Source organism: Procambarus clarkii, chromosome 46, assembly GCF_040958095.1.
Source record: "Procambarus clarkii isolate CNS0578487 chromosome 46, FALCON_Pclarkii_2.0, whole genome shotgun sequence".
Taxonomy (NCBI): Eukaryota; Metazoa; Arthropoda; class Malacostraca; order Decapoda; family Cambaridae; genus Procambarus; species Procambarus clarkii.
The window spans coordinates 27,457,786-27,474,056 of record NC_091195.1 but is presented as its reverse complement, the minus strand read 5'-3'; the positions used below and the strand labels follow the sequence as shown (position 1 = coordinate 27,474,056).

The 16,271-nt window shown below is 43.2% G+C and overlaps 1 protein-coding gene across 2 annotated transcripts in view; it reads left to right on the top strand.

The window, feature by feature from the left end:
- The window catches only part of Tnpo-SR (transportin 3), a 72,495-nt gene that overhangs the window by 30,383 nt on the left and 25,841 nt on the right, over positions 1-16,271 (top strand). The window contains exons 7-11 of one of the 2 annotated variants that reach the window (XM_069301856.1): positions 4,381-4,501; positions 7,179-7,325; positions 7,867-8,072; positions 9,915-9,956; positions 10,145-10,349. In XM_069301856.1, coding sequence (XP_069157957.1) covers positions 4,381-4,501; positions 7,179-7,325; positions 7,867-8,072; positions 9,915-9,956; positions 10,145-10,349 — 721 coding nt within the window. The remainder of the gene's footprint in view (positions 1-4,380; positions 4,502-7,178; positions 7,326-7,866; positions 8,073-9,914; positions 9,957-10,144; positions 10,350-16,271) is intronic. The other variant, XM_069301858.1, reaches the window with a different exon arrangement.

The following is a 16,271-nucleotide window of genomic DNA, read 5'->3' as shown; positions in this document are numbered from 1 at the left end:
GCCGGACCAACCGGGCTGTGGTGGGTATGTGGGCCTGCGGGCCGCTTCAATCAACAGCCTGGTGGACCAAACTCTCACAAGTCTAGCCTGGCCTCGGGCCGGGCTTGGGGAGTAGAAGAACTCCCAGAACCCCATCAACCAGGTATCAACCAGAGCTAACATTGCCTCGGCTAGGAAAATGATTCGTGGGTTATGAGAAGCCTTCAGAGCAAGGAAAGTCGCCACAATGCCTGTACTTTTCGTATCATTTATGCTTTCCCGATTCGAGTACTCGATACTCGCTTCTGTTTTTAAAGCAGGAGAGATCTCTTAACCAGAAGAAATAGGGAGCATATGCAGCATGGATTGACACAGTAAAACACCTGAATTACTGCAAACATTTTGATGTCATCAAAATGTACTCTGGAAAGAAGACAAGAGAGTTTATACATGGAAGATACTATAATTAAGGTGTGGTTATCTCATGGTACAAATATACACGGTAAAATAGCGAAGTTGGTCAAAGGATATGCTAGGAAATACAGAATGGAACAAGTGAAGAGTGTAGGTGCCTCACGTACAATCAATGAACACTGTCAACATCAGAGCCTAGTGACTGTTCCACCTTCTACCACAAACAGTATAAGAAATATTTCCAGAACTCAAGTGGGTTTTTGTTAAAGAGGCAGTTGGACAAGTTCGTGCAGGAGTGCCAACTCTGCCAGGTTGTAAATGTTACTCGAGGCCAACCCACTGCTTCCACCATTTCGTCATCGGTTCTGAAGTGCGTTGTATTAGCGTGAAGTGTTGTATCTCGTTAAACGCACAAATAAAGCGGGAAAGAGTTCAGAAACATGCCGCCGGACTAGTCCCAGAGCCGAGAAGTATGAGCTATGAGGAAAGACTAAAAAAGTAAACCTCATGTTGATGTAAAAGAGAAAAACTGGAGACATGTTGACCAAACCACACACTAGAAGATGAAAAGATGAAGACGTTTCGGTCTGTCCTGGACCATTATCAAGTCAATTGTGACAAGTTCGGAGACATGATTACCACGTGTGAAATATTCCGAGGAAAAGACGGGGGAGACTAGGACAGATTAATTTAGCAGGGGTAGTACCCAAACTAGAGGACACAGATGGAAACTAGAAACATTGCCTGATAATTTATGGGGGACTTTAATCTGCGTTGGAAATATTTTGTAGCATAGATATAATATAGCTTGTAGTAGGTAATATTGTGTACATTTAGCCTAAGTTTATATGAATAATTTGTTTTTAGGATCAGGACATTTTAATTATTCTAAATTTCACTTTACAAAAAAATATGCAATGTAATGATATATTTTGTAATGATTTATTCATTATATTGTTAACACTTGTTAACACTTGTTTTTGTTGAACGCAACAACATTTAAATGTTTTTGAGACTTTATTACTATTTGTCTAGATGGTTATAATGGTGTGTGAGACATGTGCCCTACATAGAACTTGTCTAGGTGGTTATAATGGTTTGTGAGAGATGTGCCCTACATAGAACTTGTCTAGGTGGTTATAATGGTTTGTGAGACATGTGCCCTACATAGAACTTGTCTAGATGGTTATAATGGTTTGTGAGAGATGTGCCCTACATAGAACTTGTCTAGGTGGTTATAATGGTTTGTGAGACATGTGCCCTACATAGAACTTGTCTAGATGGTTATAATGGTTTGTGAGAGATGTGCCCTACATAGAACTTGTCTAGGTGGTTATAATGGTTTGTGAGACATGTGCCCTACATAGAACTTGTCTAGGTGGTTATAATGGTTTGTGAGAGATGTGCCCTACATAGAACTTGTCTAGGTGGTTATAATGGTTTGTGAGAGATGTGCCCTACATAGAACTTGTCTAGGTGGTTATAATGGTTTGTGAGAGATGTGCCCTACATAGAACTTGTCTAGATGGTTATAATGGTTTGTGAGAGATGTGCCCTACATAGAACTTGTCTAGATGGTTATAATGGTTTGTGAGAGATGTGCCCTACATAGAACTTGTCTAGATGGTTATAATGGTTTGTGAGAGATGTGCCCTACATAGAACTTGTCTAGATGGTTATAATGGTTTGTGAGACATGTGCCCTACATAGAACTTGTCTAGGTGGTTATAATGGTGTGTGAGACATGTGCCCTACATAGAACTTGTCTAGATGGTTATAATGGTTTGTGAGACATGTGCCCTACATAGAACTTGTCTAGATGGTTATAATGGTTTGTGAGAGATGTGCCCTACATAGAACTTGTCTAGATGGTTATAATGGTTTGTGAGACATGTGCCCTACATAGAACTTGTCTAGATGGTTATAATGGTTTGTGAGACATGTGCCCTACATAGAACTTGTCTAGATGGTTATAATGGTTTGTGAGAGATGTGCCCTACATAGAACTTGTCTAGATGGTTATAATGGTTTGTGAGACATGTGCCCTACATAGAACTTGTCTAGATGGTTATAATGGTTTGTGAGACATGTGCCCTACATAGAACTTGTCTAGATGGTTATAATGGTTTGTGAGACATGTGCCCTACATAGAACTTGTCTAGATGGTTATAATGGTTTGTGAGACATGTGCCCTACATAGAACTTGTCTAGATGGTTATAATGGTTTGTGAGACATGTGCCCTACATAGAACTTGTCTAGATGGTTATAATGGTTTGTGAGAGATGTGCCCTACATAGAACTTGTCTAGATGGTTATAATGGTTTGTGAGAGATGTGCCCTACATAGAACTTGTCTAGATGGTTATAATGGTGTGTGAGACATGTGCCCTACATAGAGCTTGTCTAGATGGTTATAATGGTGTGTGAGACATGTGCCCTACATAGAGCTTGTCTAGATGGTTATAATGGTGTGAGACATGTGCCCTACATAGAACTTGTCTAGATGGTTATAATGGTGTGTGAGACATGTGCCCTACATAGAACTTGTCTAGATGGTTATAATGGTGTGAGACATGTGCCCTACATAGAGCTTGTCTAGATGGTTATAATGGTGTGAGACATGTGCCCTACATAGAGCTTGTCTAGGTGGTTATAATGGTGTGTGAGACATGTGCCCAACATAGAGCTTGTCTAGATGGTTATAATGGTGTGAGACATGTGCCCTACATAGAGCTTGTCTAGATGGTTATAATGGTGTGAGACATGTGCCCTACATAGAGCTTGTCTAGATGGTTATAATGGTGTGAGACATGTGCCCTACATAGAGCTTGTCTAGATGGTTATAATGGTGTGTGAGACATGTGCCCAACATAGAGCTTGTCTAGATGGTTATAATGGTGTGTGAGACATGTGCCCAACATAGAGCTTGTCTAGATGGTTATAATGGTGTGTGAGACATGTGCCCAACATAGAGCTTGTCTAGATGGTTATAATGGTGTGAGACATGTGCCCTACATAGAGCTTGTCTAGATGGTTATAATGGTGTGAGACATGTGCCCTACATAGAGCTTGTCTAGATGGTTATAATGGTGTGAGACATGTGCCCTACATAGAACTTGTCTAGATGGTTATAATGGTGTGAGACATGTGCCCTACATAGAACTTGTCTAGATGGTTATAATGGTGTGTGACATGTGCCCTACATAGAACTTGTCTAGATGGTTATAATGGTGTGTGAGACATGTGCCCAACATAGAGCTTGTCTAGATGGTTATAATGGTGTGAGACATGTGCCCTACATAGAGCTTGTCTAGATGGTTATAATGGTGTGAGACATGTGCCCTACATAGAACTTGTCTAGATGGTTATAATGGTGTGTGAGACATGTGCCCTACATAGAACTTGTCTAGGTGGTTATAATGGTGTGTGAGACATGTGCCCTACATAGAACTTGTCTAGGTGGTTATAATGGTTTGTGAGACATGTGCCCTACATAGAACTTGTCTAGATGGTTATAATGGTTTGTGAGACATGTGCCCTACATAGAACTTGTCTAGATGGTTATAATGGTTTGTGAGACATGTGCCCTACATAGAACTTGTCTAGATGGTTATAATGGTTTGTGAGACATGTGCCCTACATAGAACTTGTCTAGATGGTTATAATGGTTTGTGAGACATGTGCCCTACATAGAGCTTGTCTAGATGGTTATAATGGTTTGTGAGACATGTGCCCTACATAGAGCTTGTCTAGATGGTTATAATGGTGTGTGAGACATGTGCCCTACATAGAACTTGGGGTGATTGGCCATGATAAAAACATTTGTTTATATTTGATTATAATTATAAACGGCTCATAAAACGAGCCGTTTCTACCAATTAATATAGTACGATGTAATCTTAATTGTGTACTATTTCTTTTTTTTTTTTTTTTTAGTATATTCAATGCCTTTGTGTGTGTGTGTTAAAATGAAATGTTTATTTTTAGGATTTTCTCCGAGCTGGGCGAGACACTAGTGGAGGTGATGGTAGAGCAGCCGGACCAAGGGTTGGGGTCACTCCAGGTTCTTCATCTTCTTCTGACCTGTATTGGGCATCATGACTGGGAGGTAAGTCCCGGTGTGCTCTCTATCATTGTAATATCTGCTCGCTAAACTATTGACTTTGTAAATAATCCAACCCAAATGCATGAACAAGTAGTGTACTGTACTTGATAAGGGTCCAGAATGGACTAAAACTTCTTTTTTCCCCGTATGTGAGGGTATGGATAAATATATAAATCCACATGGGCCATGATGAGGATTCGAACATAAGTCCACGATGATTTGGACGCAATATTTCCTGTGTATTGAGGGTATGGGTCACTTGTTTCAGTTATGTTATTGTGACTTATTCTCTGCCTATTGACTTAATTGTATCGAGTTAAGATTGGTAACGTATGAGAGATTTTACAAAGTGGTTTCTAAATATTTATTGTGTAAAACACGTCTGGTTTTTCTATATAGCAGTGGTTCGGGAACTTGAATTTCAAGTTGGTTTTCATGTAAAGTTGGTGGTAAAAATAGGTTATTTATAGTTGTGGTTTACGGTTTTAAGTGTTCTTACATAAGCCAAGTCCCACTTCGGGTTGGGCTTGCCTTGTGAAAACTGGATGAGTCGGGCTGGTCCTTGCAGTGAAGCAGTGCTTCACATGAGCACTGATCCTTGCAGTGAAGCAGTGCTTCACATGAGCACTGATCCTTGCAGTGAAGCAGTGCTTCACATGAGCACTGATCCTTGCAGTGAAGCAGTGCTTCACATGAGCACTGATCCTTGCAGTGAAACAGTGCTTCACATGAGCACTGATCCTTGCAGTGAAGCAGTGCTTCACATTTTTTTTAGATATATACAAGAGTTGTTACATTCTTGTAGAGCCACTAGTACGCGTAGCGTTACGGGCAGGTCCCTGGAATACGATCCCCTGCCGCGAAGAATCGTTGTTACAACCCAGTACACATTTTACTGTTGAGTTAAACAGAGGCTACAGTTAAGGATTTGCGCCCAGTAAATCCTCCCCGGCCAGGATACGAACCCATGACAAAGCTCTCGCGGAACGCCAGGCGCTTTGAGCACGACATGAGCACTGGTCCTTGCAGTGAGCAGCAGATCCACATAACTATTACAACATGTTGATGCAGAACTGGAATATCAATATCAGATTGCAATGCTGTCCAGGAAGAATTGACATCAGGATAGATTTAATATGTTGACCAAACCACACACTAGAAAGTGAAGGGATGACGACATTTAGGTCCGTCCTGGATCATCTTAAGTCGATTGTGAATGGTCCGTGTGAACACAGTCGGCTTGAGAATGGTCCAGGACGGACTGGGTAGTCGTTGTCCCTTCACTTTCTAGTGCGTGGTTTGGTCAACATTTTTCAGCCACGTTATTGTGACTCCTCGTCTGCATATAGATTTAATAACATGGCTTGGAGGGCTTGGAATATTACCAAGTTATACTAGTATTAGCACCACCATCTCCTCCCCCCTCCCCCCCTCCCCCTGTTTATTTCATAGAAATAAATATAAATAAGCTTAAAAATGGCCAGAACCCTCTCCAGGTATGTCAATTGTTTATTGCCCCTATCCCTCGTTGTTTATTTTTGTTTGGTAATGCTGGATTTTGTTAATTTGTTTGAAATTGGTGTTCCTAGAGTATGGATTCGTAAACGTTATGTGCATTATAGTTTATGCTGAGTGTTGCTCAATATGTGAAAGTTTAAATACGTTTAATTATTTCTCGTGTATTTATCTTAAAAATGGCTATAATAATAATAATAAAAATTTGGACGTGTGTGTGAACTGGTTTGAAAGAAGTATAAGGTGCATAATAGAATTTTGTTAAACCTTCAGGCACCTGGCAATTCCCCGGGTAAAAAAAAAAAAAAAAAAAAAAAAAGGTACTGTTTTGGGAGGGCGTAGAGCAACTACAATATAATGTATACTGGCGCTTACTTACCACTTATGAGGGAGTGAGATCTAGCTCTTTATACCCCCCATTCCCCTAGCTGATTATACCTGGTTTGCTCATTAATGCCCAGGGAAACAGTTCCCAACAAAATCAGAAAGATAGGGTCTGTTGTCTAAGCAGATCACCGAACCCCAAGTCCTAACGTTGGGGATTCTATACATCAAAATGCTATGTACTTTTTATGAGGAGAGGTTGGGATGGCTGGTGGTGTACTTGGGGTGGTTGTGGGATGGCTGGTGGTGTACTTGGGGTGCTTGTGGGATGGCTGGTGGTGTACTTGGGGTGGTTGTGGGATGGCTGGTGGTGTACTTGGGGTGCTTGTGGGATGGCTGGTGGTGTACTTGGGGTGGTTGTGGGATGGCTGGTGGTGTACTTGGGGTGGTTGTGGGATGGCTGGTGGTGTACTTGGGGTGGTTGTGGGATGGCTGGTGGTGTACTTGGAGTGGTTGTGGGATGGCTGGTGGTGTACTTGGGGTGGTTGTGTGTAACACTAAATAAGGTGAATAACCTTTCACCATTATTCACTGTCGTTTCACCGAGCTGGTCCCCCTCTTGCCCCGCAAGAGCAAGAATTAGGGTGAAGGAGTTGATATACTATATAATTGATATTTGATGTTGTGAAGTGCATTGATAACTGGTAATTTGAAATGCCTTATATTTGGTTCGTGTTAATCTCGTGTTTTAATCCACTGTGGTTTAATTTGTAACATCACGTGGTGACCTTATAGCCACTATTTTGTTTTATCGGTTAATCACGTGCAATGCTCTTTCCAGGTTGCCGAGATCACGTTCAACTTCTGGTACAAACTATCGGAGGTACTCTACAGAAAAAACTGTGACAACGTAAATGAACAGTTTAAGCCTTATGTTGAGCGACTAATTGAGGCCCTTTATCGGCACTGTCAGATAGAGCCCGATCATGTGAGTAATTTCCGGCCCATTCATTCACATTGTTTCAGCATCACGGGGCAACATAACATTTAAACATTTAGAATTTCAGCTACTTAGGAATTGTAAAATATTTGATTGGAAGATATGGTTGGTGTCATGTGATGTGTAGATCATTTTTTGTTGTGCGTTTTGGCTTTAAACTTTATACATGTCATTGTAGTAGTGCAAGGAAGGTCATTGTTGTTATTAGGTCTGTAACTCCCATGGCAACAGATCATGGAATTGTTATATTGTCTAAAGTATTGTATTGAAGCGTCAGTGGGCCATAAACAGTGTAATCCTAAAAGATGACGATAAAGGCAAGGCAGAGAATAATTTTTTGTGTGGCAAGTAACAGGCACAAAAATTGGTATAAATTAATAATTAAAGTAATTACTTTTTTTTATCAATTTATGCAAGAAGTTTGATGTAATTGACATGTTGTTAAGTCTTTAAACAGCAGTTTTTTTAAAAAGACCAAATTAATTGAAAAGAGGTAAAATTGGTTTAAATTAAAGTGTGTTCCCTGCAGGAGAGCATACTGGTTCAGCAAGACGACTTCTACGAGTTCCGAGAGCGAGTGCAAGAGTTGATTAAGGATGTGGTGTTTATTTGTGGCTCCAAACTGTGTTTCCAGCAGATGGCACACATACTCCAGTCACCAGACGTGACCAAGAACTGGAATCTGATGGAGGCTGCGTTGTTCATCATGCAGAGCGTGGCTAAGAATCTTGTACCGTAAGTTTTGTCTCGGGTGTCTTTTTATCGCAAGAGATACTCTAATCTGGGATCAAATCCCACACTTGGGGATTTGAGATTTATGTTAATTACAGCAAGTCTTTCGCACTCTCCCGAGTGCTTTGTCGAGCTACGAGTGTGTGATTATCTCTGAGCTTGACAGATTTTGTGTAATTTTTTCACATAAATCTCACAGATACACAAGTGGGGTTTTATACCATGTTATTATGTCTGTGGGTAGACATTACCATTACTGAGGTACTCTAATGTCATTTGGGAATTGTTTACAGATATTGGGAGGTACTTCACTACGTCAGAAGTGAAGTACTCAACCCCCCCCACACACACACACACACACACACACAATTCTATATAACTTGTGTATACGGTATGATAACAGCAAAAATAGTCTGATTTATTGTTCTAATATTGTAGTTGACATATTAGTAACGAGGATAAATGTACATATCAGTGTTCCACATGTTCTGTGATACAAATTATATTATTGAGAGCCCAATGCATCATTGCACTGGGGAAAATAAAACCCCTGGTATAACATTACAAATATGACATAAAATATTCAATTACATGCAGTTATAACTTAGTGCAGAATGTGCTTGGTTGTGCTTGGATTACTGCTAATGAGATTCTCATACCCAAAAGGTTTGGGGAGTACATAGCTACCTTACATTGAGATTATCTTGAGGTGATTTTGGGGTTTAGCAACCCCGCGGCCCGGTCGTCGACCAGGCCTCCTCGCTGGTCGACGACCGGGCCGCCGGGACGCCGAGTCCCGAAATCACCTCAAGGTAACCACAAGGTAAGGTAGCTATGTACTCTCCAAACCTTTCGGGTATGAGAATCTCATTAGCAGTAATCGAAGCACAACCGAGCACATTCTATATACACAACCAAGCACATCCAAGCTATATACAGTTCTTGAAATGATCTTCTCATCATTCTACTTATGTAATATAAAGTGTGCTAATATTTGTCTTAATGCTTTAATGGTAAACTACACTGTTTTTATGCAGTTTATATTACCATTCAAATTTCTAGCTAAATGGTATCACTTTATACCCAAAATGTAAAATTTGATTTAGACTGATGTACACCTGTTTAGTTGAGCCATTATTGTAATGATTTGTACAAGCTCTTGCATAGTTTGAGTCTGAATTTGACAAGTGTACAATTTACGATTTAGCTGCTACATTAATAAATGTAGCTGCTCAGTTTAAATGTTAAGTACCTGTATATATTGACCAAACCACACACTAGAAAGTCAAGAGACGACGACGTTTTGGTCCGTCCTGGACCATTATCAAGTCGATTGTGAGAATGGCCGGATATTGTGATAAGGGAGCCGAGCGGACAGCACGCTGGACTTGTGATCCTGTGGTCCCGGGTTCGATCCCGGGCGCCGGCAAGAAACAATGGGTAAAAGTTTCTTGCACCCTATGCCCCTGTTACTTAGCAGTAAAATAGGTACCTGAGTGTTAGTCAGCTGTCACGGGCTGCTTCCTGGTGGTGGAGGCCTGGTCGAGGACCGGGCTGCAGAGACACTTAAAAAGCCCCGAAATCATCTCAAGATAACCTCGAGATATGGTCCAGGATGCACCGAAACGTCGTCGTCTCTCGACTTTCTACTGTGTGGTCTGGTCAATATTTGTCACCCACATTATTGTGACTCCTCATCTACCTGTATATAGTTTATAATTCCTGGTATTACGTGTTGTGTTGTTTTTATGACTTAGGTCAATAATTTGCTGTCAATTTGTGCAAACTAACCCAACTAATAATATAAATATTTATGAATAAAGTCAATTTGAAACTGATCCGTAGGGACCTTGAGCGCCAGAACCATCACACGGTAGACACTAATAGGTGGGTAGTAGTCCGAGTAATATTGCCATCGTGTATTTTCTTTATATAGTGACATGTTCAATTATGGTTATATCCTTGAGTTAAGTACACAACCATATCTATTGAACAGTCATTGTTTACTGTTAATTGTAAACAGTTGATTGTTTACGACAGTTGATCGTTTGTTTTTATGTGGTGTAATATTTCAGAGAGGAGAGCGAAGTGGTCCCTCCGATCTTGGAAGGCTTGCTCGGCCAGCCCGACGACATACACTTGCAAGTGGCGTTTACGTCGGTTCAGTTACTCGCCGAGCTCAACGAGTGGATCGCCTGCCACCCCAGCTTGCTTCCTCTTGTCCTTCAGTTTCTGACTAAACGGCTGCATAATAAACACCTGGCAACAGTGGCTGCTAAGGTGGGTGTCCGTTTATCCTTTTATGTAGTCAGAGTAAGCCGAAGAATATCTAACAATTAATTATTGATATTTGGGCCTGTTGATCACTTTTTAGTTGCATTAGGTAGAATACTGGCACCTTTTTTAGATTTTGAATTAGAAACTTAGGTTCATTGTTTTTGTAGAAATTTTGTCTGGGAAGTTTTTTAATTTGTTCTGTAATTTATTTAGTCTAATGTAGTTTTAGGTCTATAAAATAAAACTCGTATGCAGAATTGCAGGTAACAAACTGGACTGGGATTAGCTAAAGCTGTAAAATTCTGAGATGTATAAAAAGTTTTGAAGTTTGTAGTATGTAAAAGAGCGCATGCACTAACACCACACATCATAAAGGTATTTGAGAGGGTCCCGCCAAACACACACCGAAACTTCGACATTGATACAAGTATTAACACCTAACCAGTTATAATAACCAATATAGCAAGTTGTCACAACGTTCTAATATGTCATAAACACGTTAAGCCAAGATGTAACAACTTTATTACAAGTTGTAACAAGCGGAAAAGAGAGACAGTTTCGTTTTGTGTTTCCAGGGTTGCTACTCTAGTTGGTAAGCCAGCTTACCACCTGAATGGAAAAGAACATGTTCTACAAAATCTAGATCAATATGGTTTTTACCAGGAAGAGTATTTTTTAAATTGATCACTGTGACTAAATTACAGATGCATTGGAAGTAAACAAAAATGCATGTATTGTATACACAGACTTTGCAAAAGCATTTTTCATGAATGTGACCGTGGAATAAGTCGATAAAATTGAGAGAGTCATTTGGAGTAATGGAAGGGATTTGAAGCAGCATTCTAGTTACTCTCAGATGCTTGCCTTATCCCTTACTTGCTTGGGAGCCGGTCGGCCGAGCGGACAGTACGCTGGACTTGTGATGCTGTGGTCTTGGGTTCGATCCCAGGTGCCGGCAAGAAACAATGGGCAGAGTTTCTTTCACCCTATGCCCCTGTTACCTAGCAGTAAAATAGGTATCTGGGTGTTAGTCAGCTGTCACGGGCTGCTTCCTAGGGGTGGAGGCCCGGTCGAGGACCGGGCCGCGGGGACACTAAAGCCCCGACATCATCTCAAGATAACCTCAAGGTCCCACTCGGCCACGATAGGACAAGTGCTTTAGAACTAGGCGAGTTCTACTAGGATAAGTAGTCTACTAGTTATAGGCTGGACTAGTCTACTAGGAGAGCCTAGAGTCCGAGTCTGAATGAAAATTAGGAGAATAATGGGTAAAGTAGAGCGGTGAACTCTTAATTTTCTAGAGCTGATTACAAGGAGTGTAGTAAATCCAGACAAAATCCCGCCCGCGTAGGGTGTAAAGCTCTGGGGACAGATTCACGAAGCACTTACGCAAGCACTTACGAACCTGGGGCCAGATTCACGAAGCACTTACACAAGCACTTACGAACCTGGGGCCAGATTCACCAAGCACTTACAAACCTGTACATCTTTTCTCAATCTTTGGCGGCTTTGTTTACAATTATTAAACATGTTGTTAAATATGACCAAAAAAGTAAGATTAATAATTCTAACAGGAATTTTCTCAATATTTCTTATGTTTCTTTTTACTGTTGTTGGTAATTGATTTTTCAATTTCCATCAACAGTAAAAAGAAACTTAAGAAATATTGAGAAAATTCGTGTTAGAATTATTAATCTTACTTTTTCGGTCATATTTAACAACATATGTTTACAAGAAAGACTGCTACCAAAATATACTAAAATTATTAAACAGTTAATGAGCTCGGAAGCACCAGGAGGCTGTTTATGACAATAACAACAGTTGATTGGCAAGTTTCATGCTTGTAAACTGTTTAATAATTGTAACCAAAAATGTCAAAGATTGAGGAAAGATGCTCTACAAGGTTGAGTCCTTGTGTGGCTACTCATTCTTATAGAAGACAGATGGGAATACTAGCCACAGTAAGAAACCTGTTGGTGGAGAAACTGTAGAAAAATTACCGCCATATATTAACAAAGTTTTCAAAAGAGCAACAGAAAATAATATGATGTTCAATGGGGACAAATTTAAATTTTGGAACACGAAAATGAAAACCTTCAATAGAAGCACTGTATAGGATAAAAGTCAGTTGGATCCCCTTAACACTTCGATGTTCTGGGCGCACATGCGTCACACTACTCCGGGTGGGTTTGGGCATTTCGCGGGAGCGCGCGGTAATTCTGAAAAGTGTATAATCTTTTCAACTTTGTTACCTCAATTCTCGTCCTAAGTTTTTCAATTTGGTATCATTGTATTTGCAATAGAATTCTCTACAGGACTAAAGTCATATGAAGTCCAAATACCCAGCGTACTATCCGCAACAAACAGAGAAAGTGAGAGCGTGTTACCCGGGAGCGCGCAGGACCGATAAAATGTGTACACTCCTTTCACTTTGGTCACCTCAATTCTCGTTGTAGGTCTTTTATTTTGGTATCAGTGTGTTCGTAATAGAATTCCCAACAGGAATATATGCATATAATGTCAAAAACAGCGGCGCGCTCCACCTGTCGACAAGATGAAAGTTACCAGAAAGAGAGCGCTGCACCGCCCCAAGGCGCCTCTCACTACAATAGAGCGCTGCGCCGCCCCAAGGCGCCTCTCACTACAATAGAGCGCTGCGCCGCCCCAAGGCGCCTCTCACTACAATAGAGCGCTGCACCGCCCCAAGGCGCCTCTCACTACAATAGAGCGCTGCACCGCCCCAAGGCGCCTCTCACTACAATAGAGCGCTGCTCCGCCCCAAGGCGCCTCTCACTACAATAGAGCGCTGCGCCGCCCCAAGGCGCCTCTCACTACAATAGAGCGCTGCGCCGCCCCAAGGCGCCTCTCACTACAATAGAGCGCTGCGCCGCCCCAAGGCGCCTCTCACTACAATAGAGCGCTGCGCCGCCCCAAGGCGCCTCTCACTACAATAGAGCGCTGCGCCGCCCCAAGGCGCCTCTCACTACAATAGAGCGCTGCGCCGCCCCAAGGCGCCTCTCACTTCAATAGAGCGCTGCGCTGCCCCAAGGCGCCTCTCACTACAATAGAGCGCTGCGCTGCCCCAAGGCGCCTCTCACTACAATAGAGCGCTGCGCTGCCCCAAGGCGCCTCTCACTACAATAGAGCGCTGCGCCGCCCCAAGGCGCCTCTCACTACAATAGAGCGCTGCGCTGCCCCAAGGCGCCTCTCACTACAATAGAGCACTGCGCCGCCCCAAGGCGCCTCTCACTACAATAGAGTGCTGCACCGCCCCAAGGCGCCTCTCACTACAATAGAGCGCTGCGCTGCCCCAAGGCGCCTCTCACTACAATAGAGCGCTGCGCCGCCCCAAGGCGCCTCTCACTACAATAGAGCGCTGCGCCGCCCCAAGGCGCCTCTCACTACAATAGAGCGCTGCGCCGCCCCAAGGCGCCTCTCACTACAATAGAGCGCTGCGCCGCCCCAAGGCGCCTCTCACTACAATAGAGCGCTGCGCCGCCCCAAGGCGCCTCTCACTACAATAGAGCGCTGCGCCGCCCCAAGGCGCCTCTCACTACAATAGAGCGCTGCACCGCCCCAAGGCGCCTCTCACTACAATAGAGCGCTGCTCCGCCCCAAGGCGCCTCTCACTACAATAGAGCGCTGCGCCGCCCCAAGGCGCCTCTCACTACAATAGAGCGCTGCGCCGCCCCAAGGCGCCTCTCACTACAATAGAGCGCTGCGCCGCCCCAAGGCGCCTCTCACTACAATAGAGCGCTGCGCCGCCCCAAGGCGCCTCTCACTACAATAGAGCGCTGCGCCGCCCCAAGGCGCCTCTCACTTCAATAGAGCGCTGCGCTGCCCCAAGGCGCCTCTCACTTCAATAGAGCGCTGCGCAGCCCCAAGGCGCCTCTCACTACAATAGAGCGCTGCGCTGCCCCAAGGCGCCTCTCACTACAATAGAGCGCTGCGCTGCCCCAAGGCGCCTCTCACTACAATAGAGCGCTGCGCCGCCCCAAGGCGCCTCTCACTACAATAGAGCGCTGCCCCAAGGCGCCTCTCACTACAATAGAGCGCTGCACCGCCCCAAGGCGCCTCTCACTACAATAGAGTGCTGCACCGCCCCAAGGCGCCTCTCACTACAATAGAGCGCTGCGCTGCCCCAAGGCGCCTCTCACTACAATAGAGCGCTGCGCCGCCCCAAGGCGCCTCTCACTACAATAGAGCGCTGCCCCGCCCCAAGGCGCCTCTCACTACAATAGAGAGCGCGGTCATACCAAAATGTGTATACTCTCTTCAACTTTGTCATCTCAATTCTCATCCTAGGTTTTCCAATTTGGTATCAATGTGCTCGCAATAGAATTCTCTACAGGACTAAATGCATATAAAGCCCAAAAGCCCGGTGAGAAAGTGAGAGCGTGTTACCCGGGAGCGCGCAAGAGCAATAAAATGTGTACACTCTCTTCACTTTAGACATCTCAATTCTCGTCCTAGATCTTTCATTTTGGTATCATTGTGTTCGCAATAGAATTCCCTATAGGAGTATATGCAAATATAAAGTCCACAACCCCGGCGTCCCACCCACAGCAAACAGAGAACGTGACGGTGCGTTACCGCAGTGAGCACTAATCAAGAGCAATAAAATGAGTATACTCTTTTTCAACTTTGTTACCTCAATTCTGGTCCTAGGTCTTTCATTTTGGTATCATTGTATTCACAATGAAATTCCCTACAGGTGTGTGTGCATATTATGTCCAAAACCGCGGTGCACCCCTCCCGAAGCCTTTGCCAATTTGCTGCCGGAAATCACGCAATGCTGCGTCATTACCGGACTTCCCCCAAGTAAAAACGTCACGCAATGCTGCGTCATTACCGGACTTCCCCCAAGTAAAAACGTCACGCAATGCTGCGTCATTACCGGACTTCCCCCAAGTAAAAACGTCACGCAATGCTGCGTCATTACCGGACTTCCCCCAAGTAAAAACGTCACGCAATGCTGCGTCATTACCGGACTTCCCCCAAGTAAAAACGTCACGCAATGCTGCGTCATTACCGGACTTCCCCCAAGTAAAAACGTCACGCAATGCTGCGTCATTACCGGGCGATAGTGTTAAAAGGAGAAACAAAAGTCAAAGACCTTGGAATAACAAGATCAGAACTGGGAAAACATAATATTGAGAGCACAATAAACAAACATATTAGCCAGGAAAATTAAAGATTGTATAATTAATTTTTTTTAATTTTTTTTTTTTTTAAATAAAAGGAGTACCTTTGAGGTACCCTTGAGGGCACTGATGCTATCTCGTGTGGAATATTGCACGCTTCTTGCATCAAATTTGGGGGCAGGGAAGATTGTAGCGGTGGAAAGTGTAGTGATATTTTACTGCAAGTGTAGAAGCAGTGAAACACTTAGACTGCTGGGACCAACTCAAAGCCCTCAAACTATGCTGCTTGGAATGGAGACGAGAGATGGATATCTTAATACAACATACACATGAAACACACTGGAAGGCCGGGTACCAAACCTACACGATAAAGGTGCAGGCGAGGAGTCACAATAACGTGGCTAAAGTATGTTGACCAGACGACACACTAGGTGAAGGGACGACGACGTTTCAGTCCGTTCTGGACCATTCTCAAGTCGATTGGTCTGGTCAAAATACGCAATTAAATTACAACATACGGGAGGGAAAGATAATGCAGGAAGTATAATGTAAATCCAGTGAAGAGTTAGTATACTATAAACACTGTGTAAACATTAGAAGTCGATGACTTTTCACCATACTGAAAACACACATAAGAAATGCTGCTGGAGTAATAGTGGAAGCTTTCAAAAGGGAGGAACATGACAAGTTTCTCCAGGAGTCACAGCTCAGCCTGACAGTGATGGCTATGTGAGTCCTTGATCTATTAAGATCACAGACCAGGCAATTGGCAGGAAAGTCT